General features: G+C 37.1%; 1 protein-coding gene across 1 annotated transcript in view; it reads right to left on the reverse strand.

The window, feature by feature from the left end:
- The window catches only part of LOC121371892 (putative glutamate synthase [NADPH]), a 110,195-nt gene that overhangs the window by 36,024 nt on the left and 50,263 nt on the right, over positions 1–23,908 (reverse strand). Inside the window, exons 17-32 of the mRNA XM_041498116.1 lie at positions 23,737–23,829; positions 19,645–19,858; positions 17,935–18,045; positions 17,111–17,245; positions 16,461–16,632; positions 14,346–14,506; positions 8,464–8,580; positions 7,663–7,764; positions 7,009–7,107; positions 6,495–6,675; positions 5,933–6,066; positions 5,541–5,615; positions 4,742–4,951; positions 4,201–4,325; positions 2,786–2,924; positions 2,291–2,476 (exon numbers count right to left, since the gene is read on the reverse strand). Coding sequence (XP_041354050.1) covers positions 2,291–2,476; positions 2,786–2,924; positions 4,201–4,325; positions 4,742–4,951; positions 5,541–5,615; positions 5,933–6,066; positions 6,495–6,675; positions 7,009–7,107; positions 7,663–7,764; positions 8,464–8,580; positions 14,346–14,506; positions 16,461–16,632; positions 17,111–17,245; positions 17,935–18,045; positions 19,645–19,858; positions 23,737–23,829 — 2,254 coding nt within the window. The remainder of the gene's footprint in view (positions 1–2,290; positions 2,477–2,785; positions 2,925–4,200; positions 4,326–4,741; positions 4,952–5,540; positions 5,616–5,932; positions 6,067–6,494; positions 6,676–7,008; positions 7,108–7,662; positions 7,765–8,463; positions 8,581–14,345; positions 14,507–16,460; positions 16,633–17,110; positions 17,246–17,934; positions 18,046–19,644; positions 19,859–23,736; positions 23,830–23,908) is intronic.

Genomic DNA, 23,908 nt, shown 5'->3' on the forward strand with positions numbered 1-23,908 from the left:
AAATTTTGACTTGGTATATCAGTAGAGAACAGGCTTCTAAAGCAAATAGTTGTTAAAAGCGTACTTTTGACTTGGTATATCAGTAGAGAACAGGCTTCTAAAGCAAATAGTTGCTAAATATCAGTAGAGAACAGGCTTCTAAAGCAAATAGTTGTTAAATATCAGTAGAGAACAGGCTTCTAAAGCAAATAGTTGTTAAAAGCGTACTTTTGACTTGGTATATCAGTAGAGAACAGGCTTCTAAAGCAAATAGTTGTTAAAAGCGTACTTTTGACTTGGTATATCAGTAGAGAACAGGCTTCTAAAGCAAATAGTTGTTAAAAGCGTACTTTTGACTTGGTATATCAGTAGAGAACAGGCTTCTAAAGCAAACAGTTATTAAATATCAGTAGAGAACAGGCTTCTAAAGCAAATAGTTGTTAAATATCAGTAGAGAACAGGCTTCTAAAGCAAATAGTTGCTAAAAGCGTACTTTTGACTTGGTATATCAGTAGAGAACAGGCTTCTAAAGCAAACAGTTATTAAATATCAGTAGAGAACAGGCTTCTAAAGCAAATAGTTGCTAAAAGCGTACTTTTGACTTGGTATATCAGTACAGAACAGGCTTCTAAGGCAAATAGTTGCTAAAAGCGTACTTTTGACTTGGTATATCAGTAGAGAACAGGCTTCTAAAGCAAATAATTGCTAAAAGTGTACTTTTGACTTGGTACATGGGTGTCCATTTTATAAGGGTTTCACTCGATATAATATAGAAATCAACCTGCTCGTGTGAACAAGAAAACAAACAGAGCACAGAATAAATCAACCTGCTTGTGTGAACAAGAAAACAAACAGAGCACAGAATAAATCAACCTGCTGGTGTAAACAAGAAAACAAACAGAGCACAGAATAAATCAACCTGCTGGTGTAAACAAGAAAACAAACAGAGCACAGAATAAATCAACCTGCTTGTGTGAACAAGAAAACAAACAGAGCACAGAATAAATCATCTCATCTACCATAAGCGTACATGATTTCACTGACAGTGGCATCCAGAGAAGCTTATCTCAATGCTCAAAGTTTAAATAAAACCCAAACAAACCCAAACAAATGCAAAAACACAATAAACTTTATAAAAAATTAAACATAAATAAAAAAAATATATTATTCTCATTCATAGTGATGAATATTCATAAGTATAACTATAAACAAAGTTTATTGATCTAGAACATAAAGTTTGTGTGACATGGAGCTAAACCGAAACTTTAACATTGAGCTAAGATGATGCCATCGCCACTGTCAAAAAATGTTATACCTATATTTTACTTCATAAATGTCAGACAAAAATAAGAGCAAAAGAAATAATGTGCAGAGTGTACAAGTGAAGGAAAAGAAGGAAGAGGATGTCACATAAACAAAAGAGGGTATGGCAAGGTACAGTGAAAACTTACAGCTATTTCACTGGCTGGACCAGTTCAATAATATGTTGGTGTATAAAAACAAAACATTATTTAACCGCGGTGACTCTCCCTAACACTGATCACAGCCTACCTCACAAACTGTGGTGACTCTCCCTAACACTGATCACAGCCTACCTCACAAACTGTGGTGACTCTCCCTAACACTGATCACAGCCTACCTCACAAACCACGGTGACTCTCCCTAACACTGATCACAGCCTACCTCACAAACTGCGGTGACTCTCCCTAACACTGATCACAGCCTACCTCACAAACTGCGGTGACTCTCTCTAACACTGATCACAGCCTACCTCACAAACCGCAGTGACACACTGATCACAGCCTACCTCACAAACCACGGTGACTCTCCCTAACACTGATCAGAGCCTACCTCACAAACCGCAGTGACACACTGATCACAGCCTACCTCACAAACCGCGGTGACTCTCCCTAACACTGATCACAGCCTACCTCACAAACCACGGTGACTCTCCCTAACACTGATCACAGCCTACCTCACAAACCGCGGTGACTCTCCCTAACACTGATCACAGCCTACCTCACAAACTGCGGTAACTCTCCCTAATACTGATCACAGTCTACCTCACAAACCGCAGTGACACACTGATCACAGCCTACCTCACAAACCGCGGTGACTCTCCCTAACACTGATCACAGCCTACATTATAAACCGCGGTGACTCTCCCTAACACTGATCACAGCCTACCCCACAAACCGCGGTGACACACTGATCACAGCCTACATTATAAACCGCGGTGACTCTCCCTAACACTGATCACAGCCTACCTCACAAACCGCGGCGACTCTCCCTAACACTGATCACAGCCTACCTCACAAACCGCGGTGACCCCCGAGTTCCTCACGCAGAATCTCTCGGCTGTCTGCCCGCGGAAGAATGCCTTGCCGGATGTTGCTCCATACAAACAGACGTTACCCACGATGATGTTGTCCTCAGACTTGAACGCACTCGGCATCGACCGCGGGGGGTAGATCACTATCTCTCCCCCAGACAGGCCCTGCAGTTGGAAAACGGAGAAATCTCTAACACATCCGTATGACACAACTTTTAACACTTTTTATAAAATATTCATAAACTGAAGTATGAAATAAAACAATTTACACATGTATTATAAAAACAGAAAGAAAAATTTAAATATGACAATACTTTATTAATTTTATTTATTTCCAAAAGAGAAATAATCGTCTAACACATTAGAGTACACAAACGGTTTTTGAGAGTACTTTTTCATCACTTAAATAATCTTTTTAGGTTATTTTAATTTCTGCCTATACCGAAATAAAGATAAAAACAAGGTTTTCTTTACCTTTCCGACGTAGTCGTTGGCGTCTCCCTCGAGGAAGACGTGGACGCCGCGTGCCATGAACGCGCAGAAACTCTGACCACCCGACCCTGTCACGTTGATGATCACACTGTTCTCCGGGAGACCCGCCTCCACCGTGTGTCTGTAACATAGCAACGTCTTAACAGGTAAACTAGCATTGTGTGTCTGTAACGTAGCAACATCTTAACAGGTAAACTAGCATTGTGTGTCTGTAACGTAGCAACGTCTTAACAGGTAAACTAGCATTGTGTGTCTGTAATGTAGCAACGTCTTAACAGGTAAACTAGCATTGTGTGTCTGTAACATAGCAACGTCTTAACAGGTAAACTAGCATTGTGTCTGTAACGTAGCAACGTCTTAACAGGTAAACTAGCATTGTGTGTCTGTAACATAGCAATGTCTTAACAGGTAAACTAGCATTGTGTCTGTAACGTAGCAACGTCTTAACAGGTAAACTAGCATTGTGTGTCTGTAACATAGCAACGTCTTAACAGGTAAACTAGCATTGTGTGTCTGTAACGTAGCAACGTCTTAACAGGTAAACTAGAATTGTGTGTCTGTAACATAGCAATGTCTTAACAGGTAAACTAGCATTGTGTCTGTAACGTAGCAACGTCTTAACAGGTAAACTAGCATTGTGTGTCTGTAACGTAGCAACGTCTTAACAGGTAAACTAGCATTGTGTGTCTGTAACGTAGCAACGTCTTAACAGGTAAACTAGCATTGTGTGTCTGTAACGTAGCAACGTCTTAACAGGTAAACTAGCATTGTGTGTCTGTAACGTAGCAACGTCTTAACAGGTAAACTAGAATTGTGTGTCTGTAACATAGCAATGTCTTAACAGGTAAACTAGCATTGTGTCTGTAACATAGCAACATCTTAACAGGTAAACTAGCATTGTGTGTCTGTAACATAGCAACATCTTAACAGGTAAACTAGCATTGTGTGTTTGTAACATAGCAACGTCTTAACAGGTAAACTAGAATTGTGTCTGTAACATAGCAACATCTTAACAGGTAAACTAGCATTGTGTGTCTGTAACATAGCAATGTCTTAACAGGTAAACTAGCATTGTGTGGGATTAACATATTTAGTATTACAATGTCTTAACAGTTAAACAAGAATTGTTTCTGAAACATATAAATCTTTACAGTGAGACAAGAATTGTGAGTGTCTGAAACAATAAATATCTCAACAATTAAACAAACTGTTTGTGTGATTAATATCTCATCCACTATAAACATATTTGATGTCACTCACATCAACAACGTAACACATACATATGACAATTTATCATCAACTGATTTGTCAGTTGAAATACATTTCTAAAAGAGGGGAAACCCCCATCCATGTTAATCTATGTTGAGTGTTGTTCTATTTCCTATACTTGCACTCACCTTGAAATGTGGTAACTCAGTGTCGAAGCGAACGTCCGGTCCTCGTTTGTTATCTTCATATCAACTACAACTTGTTTAGTTCGTTTCTCAAAAATATCAGTTACTTTCTCTATCAGGATGTTATCCTGAAATAAACACCACCAAATATCTTTACTGAATAACAGTAAGGAAATTAATCTAAAACTTCATTATAACAGTATTTCCAAAACATCATTAAAGAAACCCATCTTCAAATATTATTGTAACAGTACTTCAATCTAAGCAGAGAATCCTTTCAGTATTTGTCAACAATACTCCACCAATCTCAAACAAGCCAAGAACAAAACAGGAATTAGACGCAAAGAAAACTTTAAAAGTTAACTGATGAGCAAAACCAACTTTATTTTAAATAATTAATAAATGTAATTGTAATAACTGAATGTTTAAAAACCAGTATTTGAATTTTTTTTATAGCTAAGTGTTACATATGAATATTTAACACCATTAACACAACAAAAGCAGTGATATGATCAGGGAATGATAAAAAGACAAACAATCTTACCAGTCGTTTCTCAAAGCCAAAGACCTGCTTGACGCTGCCACCTACAATACTCGCTGTAGGTCGGAGGTCAGTCGCTTTCAGCAAAATCTTAGAGAAATCCAGCAGACGAGCTTTTGGGTTATCTGGATCCGGTTTGAATTTCAGCTTGTCGGTGCGGCCAATGATTTCTTGAAATGATCGGAAACCAAGCTTAGCCATGATTTCTCGAACCTAAAAACATCCAATAATATGTGATAAAGTTTGAAGGGATTATCGAATAGCCTTCACCTTTAGATTACATTTAATAAATAGAAGTGAGCACTGTACCACACAGCTACAGCCTGCATTTCTTCAGAAGAGACAAATCAGCCATTAGGACTGGAGGTAATGTCTTGAATGAACTGCTTTAAAAACAGTCCTCCCAAGAGCTACAGATATTACTATATATTACCATTATGGTCTAAGATATCCAGAGTAATATTTTTTTAAGTGCAGATAGCTTTTAAGTTCACTTATTAGATGACTTGCCAATGATGACATTTGGTTGCTTGGTCACTATGGCCAGAACTTCACTTTCATTTATTTAATGTTATTATTCACAAGTAGTTTTAAACAAACACTCAAACAACCCTACAGTTGTTCACAGGAACATTTTGACCGATTGTTTCATAAACATGAAATGGTATAATTTAATTTACTATGACTGGCTTACGGTCTGTTGGTTGTAGATATACTAAACTATGATTGTCAGAAGTTTTCCTGTTCTTAGATATAATTTACTACAACTGTCATAAGCTAATTACAATAAAAACTAACAAACCTCTTCTGCTAAGAGAAAAAAATAGTTCACCACATGTTCTGGTTTGCCTGCAAACTTCTTTCTCAAAATAGGATCCTGAAGAAGAAACAACCACCTTTTAAACCACTTGACACCACTGTGAACATACATAACTAAAATCCCACATTTTGGGTTGGAAGTGTAGCATTATGAGATGGAATCCCAAATATCCAATAGAATTGTAAAACAAAATCCCCAAATTATATGTCTATGATACTTCATGCAATTATGGGGGAAATAATTGTTTGAGTTACCTTTGTTGCTATACCAACTGAACAGGTGTTAAAAATGTTTTAAAAAAATTTGTTTAGATACTTGTGTTCCTAAACTAACTGGACAAGTGTTTGGAATGTTGAAATAATGTTCTGAAATACCTGTGTTGCTATGCCAACCGGACAGGTGTTGAGATGACACTTGCGCATCATGGTACAACCGAGCGCAATCAACGGAGCCGTACTGAACCCAATCTCATCGGCACCCAACAAACCAGCAACGACCACATCAAAACCTGGACCAAGAAGAAAACCATGAAATAAACATTTAATAATACCTTATTACAACAGTGTGAGATTTATCGCTGACACCTAGCAGAATAGAAAGAAGAAAAACAGACACAATCAAGCCATCTGCGTTAGTTTGGAAGGAAGGTAGTCAGTTCTGATCATAAAACAGTTTGACAGCACTGATCCGGAGAAGATCAATATATATGTTTGTCAACTGGCAGTCAACACTGTCAGCCATCAACAGCAGGTGGAAGCGTCACAACAGACAGACAGACAGACAGACAGACAGACAGAAGGATGAAAATGAAACCTATAGTCCTCTCCGGTTGGACCAGTAGGGGACTAATAAAAGTTTTTTTTAAAATGATATGAAAGAAGCAAGATGAATCCAGGTGAAAGTGTTGTGAGAACCATCTGTCCAGTTCATACTGACCTGATCTCATCTGACCATCGGCCTGCAAGATGACTCGTGATCTCAGGTCATTCAGCACCAGAGTCTGGTGTGTCTCCGATATACCCAGTTCCCACGGCAACCCAGCGTTCTTAATTCCGGTCCAGCTACTGGCACCTGTACCGCCGTCATGGCCAGAGATTGTGATGTGTTCGGACTTTCCCTGTCAAACAGTCAGTCAGGTGTTTAGGTATTAAATAGAGATATCCGGTTATATATAGACAAAAAAAGACAAAAAAGAAATTGAAACTGAGATGAAGGAAAAAATGTGATATGCGAAGAGTTGAATTGTTTCTAATTCATTTCAACCAAAATTCTGTACATTTATTTTATGAAATGTATTATGAGAAAAATGTTGTGTCAACTAAAATTACTGAATCAGGACTTTAAACTACAAAAACCAGCCACATTGAAATCTTCTGTTTCAGTGTATAATAATGTAGTTGGACTATATCTGTATATTTACAATGATCAAGAAATAGATAAGAGACTGTACCTTAGCCACTCCAGCTGCCACGATTCCGACTCCCATTTCTGAAACCAACTTGACGCTGATCCTCGCATCAGGATTGGCTGCCTTCAGATCATATATTAGCTGCAACAGACAAATGTATTTGGTGCTTCATAACAACAATTGTCTACCGGATTTTCTGTTATGAGTGGTAGTAAATTATGATACCTGAAACTAGTGTCTCCACAAGTATTCGAGTACTTGACTTACAGGACTCAAATACCCATGCAAGGAACAGAACTTTGATTTAATTATATTTTGTTTATGTCATTTTGCCATATGCTTGCCACCAGTTACATTATAGGGTTATGAGACTTGGAAAGAAAACACAAGTCGAAGGTGTGGAATGCAGTACAATGGCAATTTTCAAGGTTTCTCTTTTAACGCAACATTAAATCATAACATGCGCTTGCCAAAGGATGTCTTTACAGTAACACACCAAAAACTTAACATTACTTTGCAGAATTCTAAAAACATTACTGAAACATTAATATACAGAAATTTAAAAAAAATTATTTTTAACTTTTCCTAAAAATCAAAATCAGTTATTAACTTTTTAAATGTGGTAAGTAATACTTGTGTTAACTGATTTATTTAGTTTCATTTTGTTTGTTGATGAGTTTAAGTGTATAAACCTACCTGCGCGAGGTCTTCGATGGAGTAAATATCGTGATGCGGTGGAGGGCTAATCAAACCAACACCAGGGATAGAGTGACGGGTTTGTGCTATATCCTTAGTTACCTGAAATGATAAATTTCAAATTACCATCAACCAGTGGGGCAAAGAAACTCTGAAACATCACGTTTTAAGCATTTTTATACTTTAAGCAAATATTTACTTATTTTAAGTATATATGTTCATATTTTAAGAAAATATTTGTCAAACATTTAGTACATATTGTCATATTTTAAGTAAATATTTTTATTTATTTTGTAAATATTTTCAGAAAATATTTGCAAACATTTTGTAGATATTTTCATATTTTAAGCAAATATTTTGTAGATATTTTCATATTTTAAGCAAATATTTTCATATATTTAGTAGATATTTTTGTATTTTAAGCAAATGTTTTCATATTTTAAGTAGATATCGTAATATTTAAAATTATAATATATCTTCTCTCTATAAATTTACTAGAATACGTCACCTTATGAAGACGTAGTAAAGACACAACAAAGACTAATCTCTCTATCATTCTCTCTCTCTGTGTATCTGTGTGTGTGTGTGTGTGTGTGTGTATCTGTGTGTGTGTGTATGTATCTGTGTGTGTGTGTGTATCTGTGTGTGTGTGTGTGTGTGTATCTGTGTGTGTGTGTGTATCTGTGTGTGTGTGTGTGTATCTGTGTGTGTGTATGTGTGTGTGTGTGTGTGTGTGTATGTATGTGTGTGTGTGTGTGTGTGTGTATCTGTGTGTGTGTGTGTGTGTGTGTGAACTCTGACCTTGTATCCTGGCAGTTCTCCTCCCTCTCCCGGTTTCGCTCCCTGGGCCATTTTGATTTGAAGCTCATCAGCATGAGTCAGGTAAGAACTGGTCACACCAAATCTCCCTGACGCTACCTGCAATCAAAATTCATTTAACAAAACCAAATTCACCAGATATTCCTGCATATGGCATTCCCAGATACGATTAACCAGGGGAGCAGGCAGTAAAACCCAGCTAAACAAAAAGATCACTGGTAAACTAAAAATGGTTTGTATTTTTCTGCAACTATAAGAAAATGTATTACATTTCCCAGCTAACTATAGATAAAAGGTATTTCTCATTCCTGCCAGTGCACCACAATTGGTATATCAAAGGTGGTATGTGCTATCCTGTCTATGGGATGATGCATATAAAAGATTCCTTGCTACTAATAGAAAAAGGTAGGGGTTTCCTCTCAAAGACTATATGTCAAAATAACCAAATGTTTGACATCCAATTTAACAGTGTGCTCTAGTGGTGTCGTTAAACAAAACAAACTGTAAACTTTATAGATAAAACTTTATCAAGTCAAGGCCACATATTATTATTATAACTCAGACTATATCTCTACAGAAACAATGTAAAGTAGTTAATAAAAAGTTATGAAACTGGAATCAATAAGTGTAATAGTGAAAATATTCCAACTACATGTTAAATGGATTAAAAATGGGAACTCTTTCAGGATGGGCACACTAACTGTTCCCATAATACAAATTAGTGGAAGTTATACACTGCGCCATAGTGGTTAAGTGTTTAGCAAGCATTGTTGTTAGGAAAGCAGCGATGTCTTAAACATATTGGTTTCCGTTTGAGAACTGGAAACAAAATCTATCATACACATTATCATTAGAGCCCAATTTCGCCCCCTTTCTTGTCAACGGTGTCAAATGGGGCAAGAATACATGTACATCTCCACTTCGGGATTTTGCTAATGACGACGAGGATGTTCCAGAAGCCAGACGATGCACAGCGGCACAAAAAGTTACCATTTTAGAATTAATGTTGGGCCAAATTACCAATTTCTGCCCCATTATTTCACGCAACACAATCATAAAAAACATCAATGGACAGTATTTGGCAAGTGATACGGCTTCATTATGGCTTTCAATCCACTGGTGGACACTTACTAGATTTTTGTGACATCCATCTCCTCCCAGATGAACACCCTGAAGACCTATCCCAACATCTGTCTGCCTTCATGGAAGACAATCTTCTACATCGTAACTGTGGCATTACCCACCATGGGTCAGTGATTGAAGAGGACGAAGAGTTATCTCCTTCACTGGAAAACTTTATAGTTCTGATATGGCTCCGATTGTTGCATAATGATTTACCATGTCTAGTGAAACAATGTTATGGCACTGAATTACGATCAAGAACTCTCTCCTCCATCAAACCAGAAATCTCTCAGGCTCTCTCGTCATTACTAGATGAACTTCACACATCTGAAGAGATTAAGGTTATGCGACTCGCTCCGCCACTATTTAAAGACAAACATAAATCTTACCTGAACCGGCAGACTATAACATCTTCAAAAAAACATTCTCTTCCTTCTAAAGTGTGCCCACTATGCCAAACAGCAGGACGTGTAAACTACAATCACTTTCTTAGTCAGTGCTCACACCTCCCACCAGCTGATCGGAAATACATGGCACGAGCTAGACAAATTGCCCACATACTTGACGACTCTGAATCTGAACCCGAGGACAATGATGACAACCTTACTTCCCAGAATGGGTTACCTACTTGCACACATAACACTACTGCCTACCGTGTTCAAGTCAAACAGTCACCATACATGACAGCTTTTTATGGCCATCGTGTGGCCCGACTTACAATCGACATTGGAGCCACTGACAATATGATACGTCTGTCTGCTGCAAAGATGCGCTGAGTCGACATACATAAACGTTCCCAGTATGCTCACCAAGCAGATGTCTGTCTCCTTTAAAAGTTGTAGGCGAAACCCGGTTCACTGTTGTCCGTGACAGTCGCGAATTCCTATTTGAGGGACTTCTTGTTGAAGACCTTGATGTAGACATACTAGCAGGCATTCCCTTCATGGAACAAAACGATGTGACCATCCGCCCAGCCAAACATGAAATCATCCTTGGAGATGGCAGTACTTACCTATATTTTTCGCACAGTACCGCTCCTCATCACACAGTCCGTTGTACCCATGTGTTACATGCTCCAAAAACATTATTTACTATCTGGCCGGGTGAATACATCAAAGTGGAGCTCCCACAGGTCTTATCTACTATTGATGATGATTTTGCTGTAGAACCACGCTTAGACAATTCGTCACTCCCTAACACCACCATGTGGCCTTCTCCAGATATGTTCACCAGTGTTGCAGGCAAGATCAGTATTCCCAATCTCACTGATCAACCACAGAATTTAAAACCCATTTCTGTCAGGTACATGCAGTGTCCATTCCTACAGAAGTTGATGTCAACTCTTCACAATCTCCTTCATGTGACAAATCTGTAGATCATTCTACATCGCATTCTGATACTGTCCACTTAGATCCAGATAACATACTTCCAAAGGATATGTTAACTAAGTTCAAAACCCTGTTACATCAGTATGATGAGATTTTCAGTCCTGTCAACACAGGATACAACGGCGCTTCGGGGCCTTTTCAGGCAGTTGTGAACATGGTCCCTGTACAGATGTTGATTCAGTTCTTCGATGCCTTGCATCATGGAAGTACATAATTACAACTGACCGTACACATGCATTCTACCAGATTCCATTGGCACGTCACTCTATGAAGTACTGTGGTGTGGCGACACCATCCAAGGGAATTGGCGTGTATTCCAGATGTGCTATGGGTATGCCTGGTTCTGAAACTGCCCTCGAGGAGCTCATGTGTCGAGTTCTTGGTCATCTCTTACAGGAAGGTGTTGTCACAAAGTTGGCTGATGATTTGTACTGTGGAGCTGATACCCTCAATGACCTTTTGGCTACTTGGCACAATGTGTTTGATGCTCTCCAAGTCAATAATATCAAGCTATCGCCCAATAAGACTGTCATCTGTCCTTTATCTGTTATTATTCTTGGATGGAAGTGGAAGCAAGGTACTATCACCGCAACTCCGCATAGAATAGCTGCTCTTTCCTCATGTCCTGCGCCCGAAAAGATTCATGGTCTTCGATCCTTCATTGGCTCTTACAAAGTATTGGCTCGTGTTCTCCCACATTGCACCAGCCACATCGCACCACTTGACAATGAACAAGCAGGGAAACAGTCTCAAGACAGAGTCAACTGGTCTGACACCTTAGTACATGCCTTTAAATCTGCTCAGATGGCTCTTCACTCCAATTGAACAATTACATTACCTCGCCCTGATGATCAGCTGTGGATAGTAACCGATGGCTCCATGAAACAAAATGGCATTGGTGCTACATTGTATATTACTCGGGAAGGTAAACTGCATCTTGCCGGTTTCTTCAGTGCAAAGCTTCAAGAGAGACAGATCCTGTGGTTACCATGTGAAGTAGAGGCTTTATCCATCGCTGTAGCCACAAAACATTTCTCTCCATATATCATCCAAATCCAAACACAAGGCATGTATTCTTACAGACTGTGTTCAAGCCTTTGAGAAGCTGTGCCGAGGTGAATTCTCTGCAAGCCCACATGTTTCCACCTTTCTCTCCACCGTTAGCCGGTACCAAGCCTCTGTTCGACACTTGTCTGGGTCTGCTAACATTCCATTTGATGTTGCCAGTCACAATGCACCAGACTGTGCTGACACGTCTTGTCAAGTATGCTCCTTTGTACAACATACAGAAGATTCAGTTGTTCGAGGCATTTCTATCCAGGATATCATGGGTGGGCGTGCACCAGCAGAGCTGCATGGCTATCTATCCAGTCTGAATGTCCAGACTTGCGATGTACACATGCCCATCTGAAACAAGGGATGCGTCCTTCCAGAAAACTCACAAACATCAAAGACATTAAACGTTATCTTAACGTTGCATCCATTGCCAAAGATGGTCTTCTCGTTGTGAAACGCATTGAGCCATTAGTACCTGTACATGAATGCATTATTGTACCACGAGAAACACTTGATGGTCTTATCACAGCTTTACACATACAACTTGATCACCCATCATGTCATCAACTGAAGCTTGTGGTGCGTCGGCACTTCAGTGCTCTTGATATGGACACCACAATTGAACGCATTACCAGCAGTTGTCATCAGTGTTCTTCATTGTCCAAGTTACCTTACACTCTTACTACACAGTCCACTTGTGATGCTCCTGACAAAATTGGTCAATCATTCGCTGCTGATGTTATAAAAAATGACCGTCAGTTAATCTTTGTGGTTCGAGAATGTGTCACCTCTTATACAGCAGCCTGTATGATAGAGAACGAACGTAGGGAGACCTTGCGAAACGCATTGGTTCAGTTGTGCTTAGAACTTAAACCACTTGATGGGCCACCTGCTTTAGTTCGTGTTGATCCTGCACCTGGTTGAGCGCCACGGCTTACGACTAGAAATTGGCAGAGCTAAGAATGTAAACAAGAACCCTGTGGCTGAACGAGCCATTCAGGAGCTGAGACATGAATTACTATGCCAGGATCCCATTGGAGGCGCAACAACCCCACTGACACTTTCAATTGCTGTTGCACGTCTCAATTCACGAATTCGCTCAAGAGGTCTCTCATCTCGTGAAATGTGGACCCAACGTGACCAATTTTCGAACACTCAGATACCACTTTCAGATATCAACCTTATCCAGAAGCAGCATGAGCTACGTCACGTTAACCACCCCTACAGTGAGATGTTCAAAGCCCCATCCGGAAGAAAACCTACTACTCAGCATATTGAGGTTGGTGATCTTGTGTATCTTTACAATGACAAAAGCAAGTTGCGCGCCTGCAACCGATACCTTGTGGTTTCAATTGAGGATTCCTGGTGCAATGTCAGGAAGTTTGTAGGGTCACAGCTACGAAGCACATCTTATCGTGTGAAACTATCGGACTGCTACAGAGTTACCTCTCAAATAGAGAAATTGCCAGCATATCTCGACGATGGTTACAGTTGTGAGTGACTCTTCTGAGGACACTTCACATGATATTCCCAGCACCTCGATTCCGCCTTTACCGGACGTACCTTCTGAGATATCCATGTCTGCAGGAGCATCTCCGGAGTTCTCAGCATCCAGCAGTCGTCCATCCGATGACCAAATTCCTATCACTGACAATGACTTTCCCTTACCTGAGTCCACCATATCTAACACAGGCAGTCCAGGTGTTTTGAAGCGTTCTACCCGCTCAAAACGTCTCCCTATTAAGTTCAAAGACTACGACATGAACTGATAATTCCTGATTGGTGATACCTCCAATGAACACTTGTCTGTCACCATTGATTATTAATTACTTTTCAGTGTTTTATTATTGCTATTAATTTTTTTTCTTTTCACTATATGAGAGAGAAACTGAGGCCAGTATTTGTTTTCTCAAGGTCTGAGAGCACTTAATTCATTTTTTTATTTATGTTACCAATTAGATTAAAGAGAAGAGGAAAAAAAAGAGGTCACGCCATGGGGGTTAAGTGTTTAGCAAGCATTGTTGTTAAGAAAGCAGCGATGTCTTAAACATATTGGTTTCCGTTTCCAGTTTCCTGTTGTTTGGAGTTCGGCTTTTGTGAACTCGTGTTGTGGTTAATAAAGTAGCGGATGAAGTCGCTATTGTACTGTTACTTGTGGTGATTAGGTTCTGTGCTATTAACATTCTATTATTACTGGCGCTAAGGGTTTGACTTCTGTTCAGAATGGTGCCACGGTTATGACTCTAACATCATTCATTAGACACAGATTGTGTGAACAACTACTGTATTTCTGTAAACCTGTTTAATCTTTGATCTCTTGTTGAACTGTGGGTCTTCATTCAAGTAGCGGTCAGAGTTCTCTCCCCCTTCTCCAGTGTTGGATTTCCCTCCTATTCGGTTCATGGCGACGGCTAGAGCAGAATGTGCCTCGTACGAGATACTGCCGAAACTCATCGCACCTGAAACAACAAATAAACCAATACTCGCCAACTTCCCTCACAAGTAAATACTCCCACTCAGCCACTATCAGCAATGTTAACAGAGTAAAATTCCACTGTTAACAGACACTAGTACAAACTCAGCTAACATTTTAACCAGCAACAAGTCATAAGTTCAACTGCTTATGATGGGTCATGGTTTTCTCCATCCCAACTAATACCTCATGACTGGCACACCAAAGGTCATGGCATGTGCTGTCCTATCTATGGAAAAGTGTGTACGAAAGATCACTTTCTTTGTTTTAGTAGAGTAGCCAATGAGGTGCCAGTAGGTGTCCGACTTTACACTATTCAGACCATGGGTTAAAATAATCACACAGTAGATACCAAATGGCTGGAGTTTAAAATAATCACACAGTAGATACCAAATAGCTGGATTTTAAAATAATCACACAGTAGATACCAAATAGCTGGATTTTAAAATAATCACACAGTAGATACCAAATGGCTGTAGTTTAAAATAATCACACAGTAGATACCAAATGGCTGGAGTTTAAAATAATCACACAGTAGATACCAAATGGCTGTAGTTTAAAATAATCACACAGTAGATACCAAATGGCTGTAGTTTAAAATAATCACACAGTAGATACCAAATGGCTGGAGTTTAAAATAATCACACAGTAGATACCAAATGGCTGTAGTTTAAAATAATCACACAGTAGATACCAAATGGCTGGAGTTTAAAATAATCACACAGTAGATACCAAATGGCTGGAGTTTAAAATAATCACACAGTAGCTACCAAATGGCTGGATTTTAAAATAATCACACAGTAGCTACCAAATGGCTGGAGTTTAAAATAATCACACAGTAGCTACCAAATGGCTGGAGTTTAAAATAATCACACAGTAGCTACCAAATGGCTGGAGTTTAAAATAATCACACAGTAGATACCAAATGGCTGGAGTTTAAAATAATCACACAGTAGATACCAAATGGCTGGAGTTTAAAATAATCACACAGTAGATACCAAATGGCTGGAGTTTAAAATAATCACACAGTAGATACCAAATGGCTGTAGTTTAAAATAATCACACAGTAGATACCAAATGGCTGTAGTTTAAAATAATCACACAGTAGATACCAAATGGCTGGATTTTAAAATAATCACACAGTAGCTACCAAATGGCTGGATTTTAAAATAATCACACAGTAGCTACCAAATGGCTGGATTTTAAAATAATCACACAGTAGATACCAAATGGCTGGATTTTAAAATAATCACACAGTAGATACCAAATGGCTGGAGTTTAAAATAATCACACAGTAGATACCAAATGGCTGGAGTTTAAAATAATCACACAGTAGATACCAAATGGCTGTAGTTTAAAATAATCACACAGTAGATACCAAATGGCTGTAGTTTAAAATAATCACACAGTAGATACCAAATGGCTGTAGTTTAAAATAATCACACAGTAGATACCAAATGGCTGTAGTTTAAAATGTCCTAAGGCGTTGTTGAACAATTATTATTACCCATATGGTTACAAATATCTTGGTACATATCAAGGTGATACGTCCAACTAGAATGCCAAGTGGGACGTAACAGTATTGATGTTACACGATGATGTCATCAATTGGTGCACTACAACCTTACAGAAACGTCAACGAAACGAGACGAGTGATATAAATTAAGATCGACAATGGGTAATAAATAGGATATTAAACTTGCTACCATTTCGTATCATGTTTATGTCCCTCATGAAATAATTTTCATTGTCACTCACTACAACTTGTGACAATTGAAAATTATTTCACTCAGGACTTAAACATGATACAAAATGGAAGCTCGTTTAATATCCTATAATTTCTTTCCTTCTTTAACAGCATGATAAATAATCATATAGTACTGAATTCATCACTGAGATAATCTGTTATTTATCAAAACACTTGACATTACTCAAGTTACCTGTACAAAATCGTTTGACGATTTCTTTGGCCTCCTCCACCTCAGCTAAATCGAGTGGTTTGTCTATGAAGTGGAACGCGAGCTGACCTCTCAGAGTGCAGTGTCTGGCGCTCTCGGTGGATGACTCGGCAAACTTGGCGTACGCATCTCGATTGTTGTTGACTGCAGAATCCTGAAACACGTGATAATCCGTAATCATACCTCAATGTTCAACAATTCCTTCCACTCAAATATATCATCTTACAGCTGTCACTATAATCATACCTTAATGTTCAACAATTCCTCCACTCAAATATATCATCTTACAGCTGTCACTATAACCATACCTCAATGTTCAACAATTCCTCCACTCAAATATATCATCTTACAGCTGTCACTATAACCATACCTCAGTGTTCAACAATTCCTTCCACTCAAATATATCATCTTACAGCTGTCACTATAACCATACCTGAAGAAATTAGCAGACTAAAGTGACAGGCAATAAAATAACATCTGATTTAACATTCTAAATATAACAACAACAAGCACTTTCTGTTGTATCTCTTCAGTGTTTTGCTTCAAGTTGTGTAACAGACTGAATTTCAAGTCATCTGATGGAAACAATCACTTATCAGTCAATAACAAAGACAGCTGCCGCCACCACACACCTGCAGATTAGCTATGGTCATTGGATCGTTCATGTGCTTCTCACCCCCGTCACGCCAGTGGTAGAACCCAGGGTTGGTTGCCAGGAGATTGTCTCCATCGTGAGGTCGGTACGCTATATCATGACGATTCACAGACTTGGGGAAGAGAAAATAACATATAACTAGTTATACCTGAATAAAAATTAAACAAAGGCATTATTATTCATTATTAACAAACCATAAATGTTATATCTACCATATGATTTAAATATTACTAAAAAATAATGAACTGTGTGGGCCTAACTTTTAAAATTAAAAAACATGTTTGATGACAAGAACTTGAATGTGTTTAGTTTGTTAAGACTCTGATGATAACAAACTCTAATAACACCAAATGGGAAAGGCTTCACAAACAGAACTGTGAGTGATTGTGTGTGATCTAATGACATCAAATGGGAAGGCTTCACAAATAGAACTGTGAGTGACTGTGTGTGGTCTAATGACATCAAATGAGAAAGGCTTCACAAATAGAACTGTGAGTGACTGTGTGTGGTCTAATGACATCAAATGGGAAGGCTTCACAAATAGAACTGTGAGTGACTGTGTGTGATCTAATGACATCAAATGGGAAGGTTTCACAAACAGAACTGTGAGTGACTGTGTGTGATCTAATGACATCAAATGGGAAGGTTTCACAAACAGAACTGTGAGTGATTGTGTGTGATCTAATGACATCAAATGGGAAGGTTTCACAAACAGAACTGTGAGTGATTGTGTTTGATCTAATAACATCAAATGGGAAAGGCTTCACAAACAGAACAGTGAGTGATTGTGTGCGGTCTTACCTCCTGACCGAGGACCATAAAGGTGACTCCTCCGATTCGAGAAGCCGTTCCCATAAAACACAAATCTATCACCTCACTCGCTATCCCAACTGCTTCAAAGATCTGAGCTCCCTGCAAATTGAACAGAAATCCGTAAAACAGAAATCTATCACCTCACTCGCTAACACAACTGCTTCAAAGATCTGAGCTCCCTGCAAATTGAAGAGAAATCCGTAAAACACAAATCTATCACCTCATTCGCTAACCCAACTGCTTCAAAGATCTGAGCTCCCTGCAAATTGAACAGAAATCCGTAAAACACAAATCTATCACCTCACTAGCTAACCCAACTGCTTCAAAGATCTGAGCTCCCTGCAAATTGAACAGAAATCCGTAAAACACAAATCTATCACCTCACTCGCTAACCCAACTGCTTCAAAGATCTGAGCTCCCTGCAAATTGAACAGAAATCCGTAAAACACAAATCTATCACCTCACTAGCTAACCCAACTGCTTCAAAGATCTGAGCTCCCTGCAAATTGAACAGAAATCCGTAAAACACAAATCTATCACCTCACTCGCTAACCCAACTGCTTCAAAGATCTGAGCTCCCTGCAAATTGAACAGAAATCCGTAAAACACAAATCTATCACCACATTCGCTAACCCAACTGCTTCAAAGATCTGAGCTCCCTGCAAATTAAACAGAAATCCGTAAAACACAAATCTATCACCTCACTCGCTAACCCAACTGCTTCAAAGATCTGAGCTCCCTGCAAATTAAACAGAAATCCGTAAAACACAAATCTATCACCTCACTCGCTAACCCAACTGCTTCAAAGATCTGAGCTCCCTGCAAATTGAACAGAAATCCGTAAAACACAAATCTATCACCTCACTCGCTAACCCAACTGCTTCAAAGATCTGAGCTCCCTGCAAATTGAACAGAAATCCGTAAAACACAAATCTATCACCTCACTCGCTAACCCAACTGCTTCAAAGATCTGAGCTCCCTGCAAATTGAACAGAAATCCGTAAAACAGAAATCTATCACCTCACTCGCTAACCCAACTGCTTCAAAGATCTGAGCTCCCTGCAAATTGAACAGAAATCCGTAAAACAGAAATCTATCACCTCACTCGCTAACCCAACTGCTTCAAAGATCTGAGCTCCCTGCAAATTGAACAGAAATCCGTAAAACACAAATCTATCACCTCACTCGCTAACCCAACTGCTTCAAAGATCTGAGCTCCCTGCAAATTGAACAGAAATCCGTAAAACACAAATCTATCACCTCACTCGCTAACCCAACTGCTTCAAAGATCTGAGCTCCCTGCAAAGTGAACAGAAATCCGTTTAACACAAATCTATCACCTCACTCGCTAACCCAACTGCTTCAAAGATCTGAGCTCCCTGCAAATTGAACAGAATTTTCTTTATTACATTTCAACCGACCACTTATGTCACTGTGGTCTGTCTACATGTCTGATGGATCCTGGTTTGACTATCATTTGAATTTATTTTTATAACATTTGCAATTTATAACATTAACCTTCTCCTGTCTGGGCTGGAATGACCTCATGAACGAACGAATAAATTAGGTAATCACAAATTTGTATATGCCAGTAACTAAGTTAACAGAAATGTATTAAGCTTGCTATGAAAAAACAGGAAGATGAAAAAGATGTTTAAAGTAATACACTGGACACCAAAACAAATGAGTCCCTCGTACCTTGTAGCTGTGCAGAGTAGAAATGCCCATCTTGGCCATCACCTTGGAGATGCCTCGTGTGCACGCTGCCACATAGTTGTTGAAGATGACGTCGTCGGGCAGGGGAGATTCAAGTAACGACTTCTCTCTCATCCGCGACAACGTCTCAAACACCAGGTACGGACATATCGCGTCCACGCCGTATCCTAGCAACGTGCAGATGTGATGGACCTCTCTAGACAGGGAAGGAAGATTTGTCAATGCTGAAATACCGATTAGCCTAATCTAACAGAATGCCTTTACCGCCATTCTAACTCGTTTTCATGAAAATAAATTATACTTAAATTCTGAATTGAGAAACCAAAAAACACTGACAATATTTCCATGAAAAAGAATAGCTAAATCTTACATACACAAAATAATATCTTAAACATCACTTTATAGTTTCAAATAAATACTACTTTGTCACATTCATATCTTAAACATCACTTTATAGTTTCAAATAAATACTACTTTGTCACATTCATATCTTAAACATCACTTTATAGTTTCAAATAAATACTACTTTGTCACATTCATATCTTAAACATCACTTTATAGTTTCAAATAAATACTACTTTGTCACATTCATATCTTAAACATCACTTTATAGTTTCAAATAAATACTACTTCGTCACATTCATATCTTAAACATCACTTTATAGTTTCAAATAAATACTACTTCGTCACATTCATATCTTGAACATCACTTTATAGTTTCAAATAAATACTACTTTGTCACATTCATATCTTGAACATCACTTTATAGTTTCAAATAAATACTACTTCGTCACATTCATATCTTAAACATCACTTTATAGTTTCAAATAAATACTACTTCGTCACATTCATATCTTGGACATCACTTTATAGTTTCAAATAACTACTACTTCGTCACATTCATATCTTAAACATCACTTTATAGTTTCAAATAACTACTACTTCGTCACATTCATATCTTAGACATCACTTTATAGTTTCAAATAACTACTACTTCGTCACATTCATATCTTAGACATCACTTTATAGTTTCAAATAACTACTACTTCGTCACATTCATATCTTGGACATCACTTTATAGTTTCAAATAAATACTACTTCGTCACATTCATATCTTGGACATCACTTTATAGTTTCAAATAAATACTACTTCGTCACATTCATATCTTGGACATCACTTTATAGTTTCAAATAAATACTACTTCGTCACATTCATATCTTAAACATCACTTTATAGTTTCAAATAAATACTACTTCGTCACATTCATATCTTGGACATCACTTTATAGTTTCAAATAAATACTACTTTGTCACATTCATATCTTGGACATCACTTTATAGTTTCAAATAAATACTACTTTGTCACATTCATATCTTAAACATCACTTTATAGTTTCAAATAAATACTACTTTGTCACATTCATATCTTAAACATCACTTTATAGTTTCAAATAAATACTACTTTGTCACATTCATATCTTAAACATCACTTTATAGTTTCAAATAAATACTACTTTGTCACATTCATATCTTAAACATCACTTTATAGTTTCAAATAAATACTACTTTGTCACATTCATATCTTAAACATCACTTTATAGTTTCAAATAAATACTACTTTGTCACATTCATATCTTGAACATCACTTTATAGTTTCAAATAAATACTACTTTGTCACATTCATATCTTGAACATCACTTTATAGTTTCAAATAAATACTACTTTGTCACATTCATATCTTGAACATCACTTTATAGTTTCAAATAAATACTACTTTGTCACATTCATATCTTGAACATCACTTTATAGTTTCAAATAAATACTACTTTGTCACATTCATATCTTGAACATCACTTTATAGTTTCAAATAAATACTACTTTGTCACATTCATATCTTGAACATCACTTTATAGTTTCAAATAAATACTACTTTGTCACATTCATATCTTGAACATCACTTTATAGTTTCAAATAAATACTACTTTGTCACATTCATATCTTAAACATCACTTTATAGTTTCAAATAAATACTACTTTGTCACATTCATATCTTAAACATCACTTTATAGTTTCAAATAAATACTACTTTGTCACATTCATATCTTAAACATCACTTTATAGTTTCAAATAAATACTACTTTGTCACATTCATATCTTAAACATCACTTTATAGTTTCAAATAAATACTACTTTGTCACATTCATATCTTAAACATCACTTTATAGTTTCAAATAAATACTACTTTGTCACATTCATATCTTAAACATCACTTTATAGTTTCAAATAAATACTACTTTGTCACATTCATATCTTAAACATCACTTTATAGTTTCAAATAAATACTACTTTGTCACATTCATATCTTAAACATCACTTTATAGTTTCAAATAAATACTACTTTGTCACATTCATATCTTGGACATCACTTTATAGTTTCAAATAAATACTACTTCGTCACATTCATATCTTGGACATCACTTTATAGTTTCAAATAAATACTACTTCATCACATTCATATCTTGGACATCACTTTATAGTTTCAAATAAATACTACTTCGTCACATTCATATCTTAAACATCACTTTATAGTTTTAAATAAATACTACTTCGTCACATTCATATCTTGGACATCACTTTATAGTTTCAAATAAATCCTACTTCGTCACATTCATATCTTGGACATCACTTTATAGTTTCAAATAAATCCTACTTCGTCACATTCATATCTTGGACATCATTTTATAGTTTCAAATAAATCCTACTTTGTCACATTCATATCTTGGACATCACTTTATAGTTTCAAATAAATGCTACTTTGTCACATTCATATCTTAAACATCACTTTATAGTTTCAAATAAATACTACTTTGTCACATTCATATCTTACACATCACTTTATAGTTTCAAATAAATACTACTTCGTCACATTCATATCTTGGACATCACTTTATAGTTTCAAATAAATACTACTTCGTCACATTCATATCTTGGACATCACTTTATAGTTTCAAATAAATACTACTTCGTCACATTCATATCTTGGACATCACTTTATAGTTTCAAATAAATGCTACTTCGTCACATTCATATCTTGGACATCACTTTATAGTTTCAAATAAATGCTACTTCGTCACATTCATATCTTAAACATCACTTTATAGTTTCAAATAAATACTACTTCGTCACATTCATATCTTGGACATCACTTTATAGTTTCAAATAAATACTACTTTGTCACATTCATATCTTGGACATCACTATATAGTTTCAAATAAATACTACTTTGTCACATTCATATCTTGGACATCACTTTATAGTTTCAAATAAATACTACTTTGTCACATTCATATCTTGGTCATCACTTTATAGTTTCAAATAAATACTACTTTGTCACATTCATATCTTGGACATCACTTTATAGTTTCAAATAAATACTACTTTGTCACATTCATATCTTGGTCATCACTTTATAGTTTCAAATAAATACTACTTTGTCACATTCATATCTTAAACATCACTTTATAGTTTCAAATAAATACTACTTTGTCACATTCATATCTTGGACATCACTTTATAGTTTCAAATAAATACTACTTTGTCACATTCATATCTTGGTCATCACTTTATAGTTTCAAATAAATACTACTTTGTCACATTCATATCTTAAACATCACTTTATAGTTTCAAATAAATGCTACTTTGTCACATTCATATCTTAAACATCACTTTATAGTTTCAAATAAATGCTACTTTGTCACATTCATATCTTAAACATCACTTTATAGTTTCAAATAAATGCTACTTTGTCACATTCATATCTTAAACATCACTTTATAGTTTCAAATAAATGCTACTTTGTCACATTCATATCTTAAACATCACTTTATAGTTTCAAATAAATACTACTTTGTCACATTCATATCTTAAACATCACTTTATAGTTTCAAATAAATACTACTTCGTCACATTCATATCTTAAACATCACTTTATAGTTTCAAATAAATACTACTTCGTCACATTCATATCTTGGACATCCTTGGAGCTAATTTCTCACCCTAATAACCAAAACAAACCTGGCTTCTCCCGTCTCTATGACAAGTCCGACCTTCATCCGGAGTTTCTTCTCTATCAGGTGGTGGTGAACCGCTCCAACAGCAAGTAGAGAACTGACAAATACATGAAGATTAATCAACACTAGAGAACTGACAAATACACGAAGATTAATCAACACTAGAGAACTGACAA

The sequence above is a fragment of the Gigantopelta aegis genome, chromosome 4 (genome assembly GCF_016097555.1).
Source record: "Gigantopelta aegis isolate Gae_Host chromosome 4, Gae_host_genome, whole genome shotgun sequence".
NCBI classification, from domain to species: domain Eukaryota; kingdom Metazoa; phylum Mollusca; class Gastropoda; order Neomphalida; family Peltospiridae; genus Gigantopelta; species Gigantopelta aegis.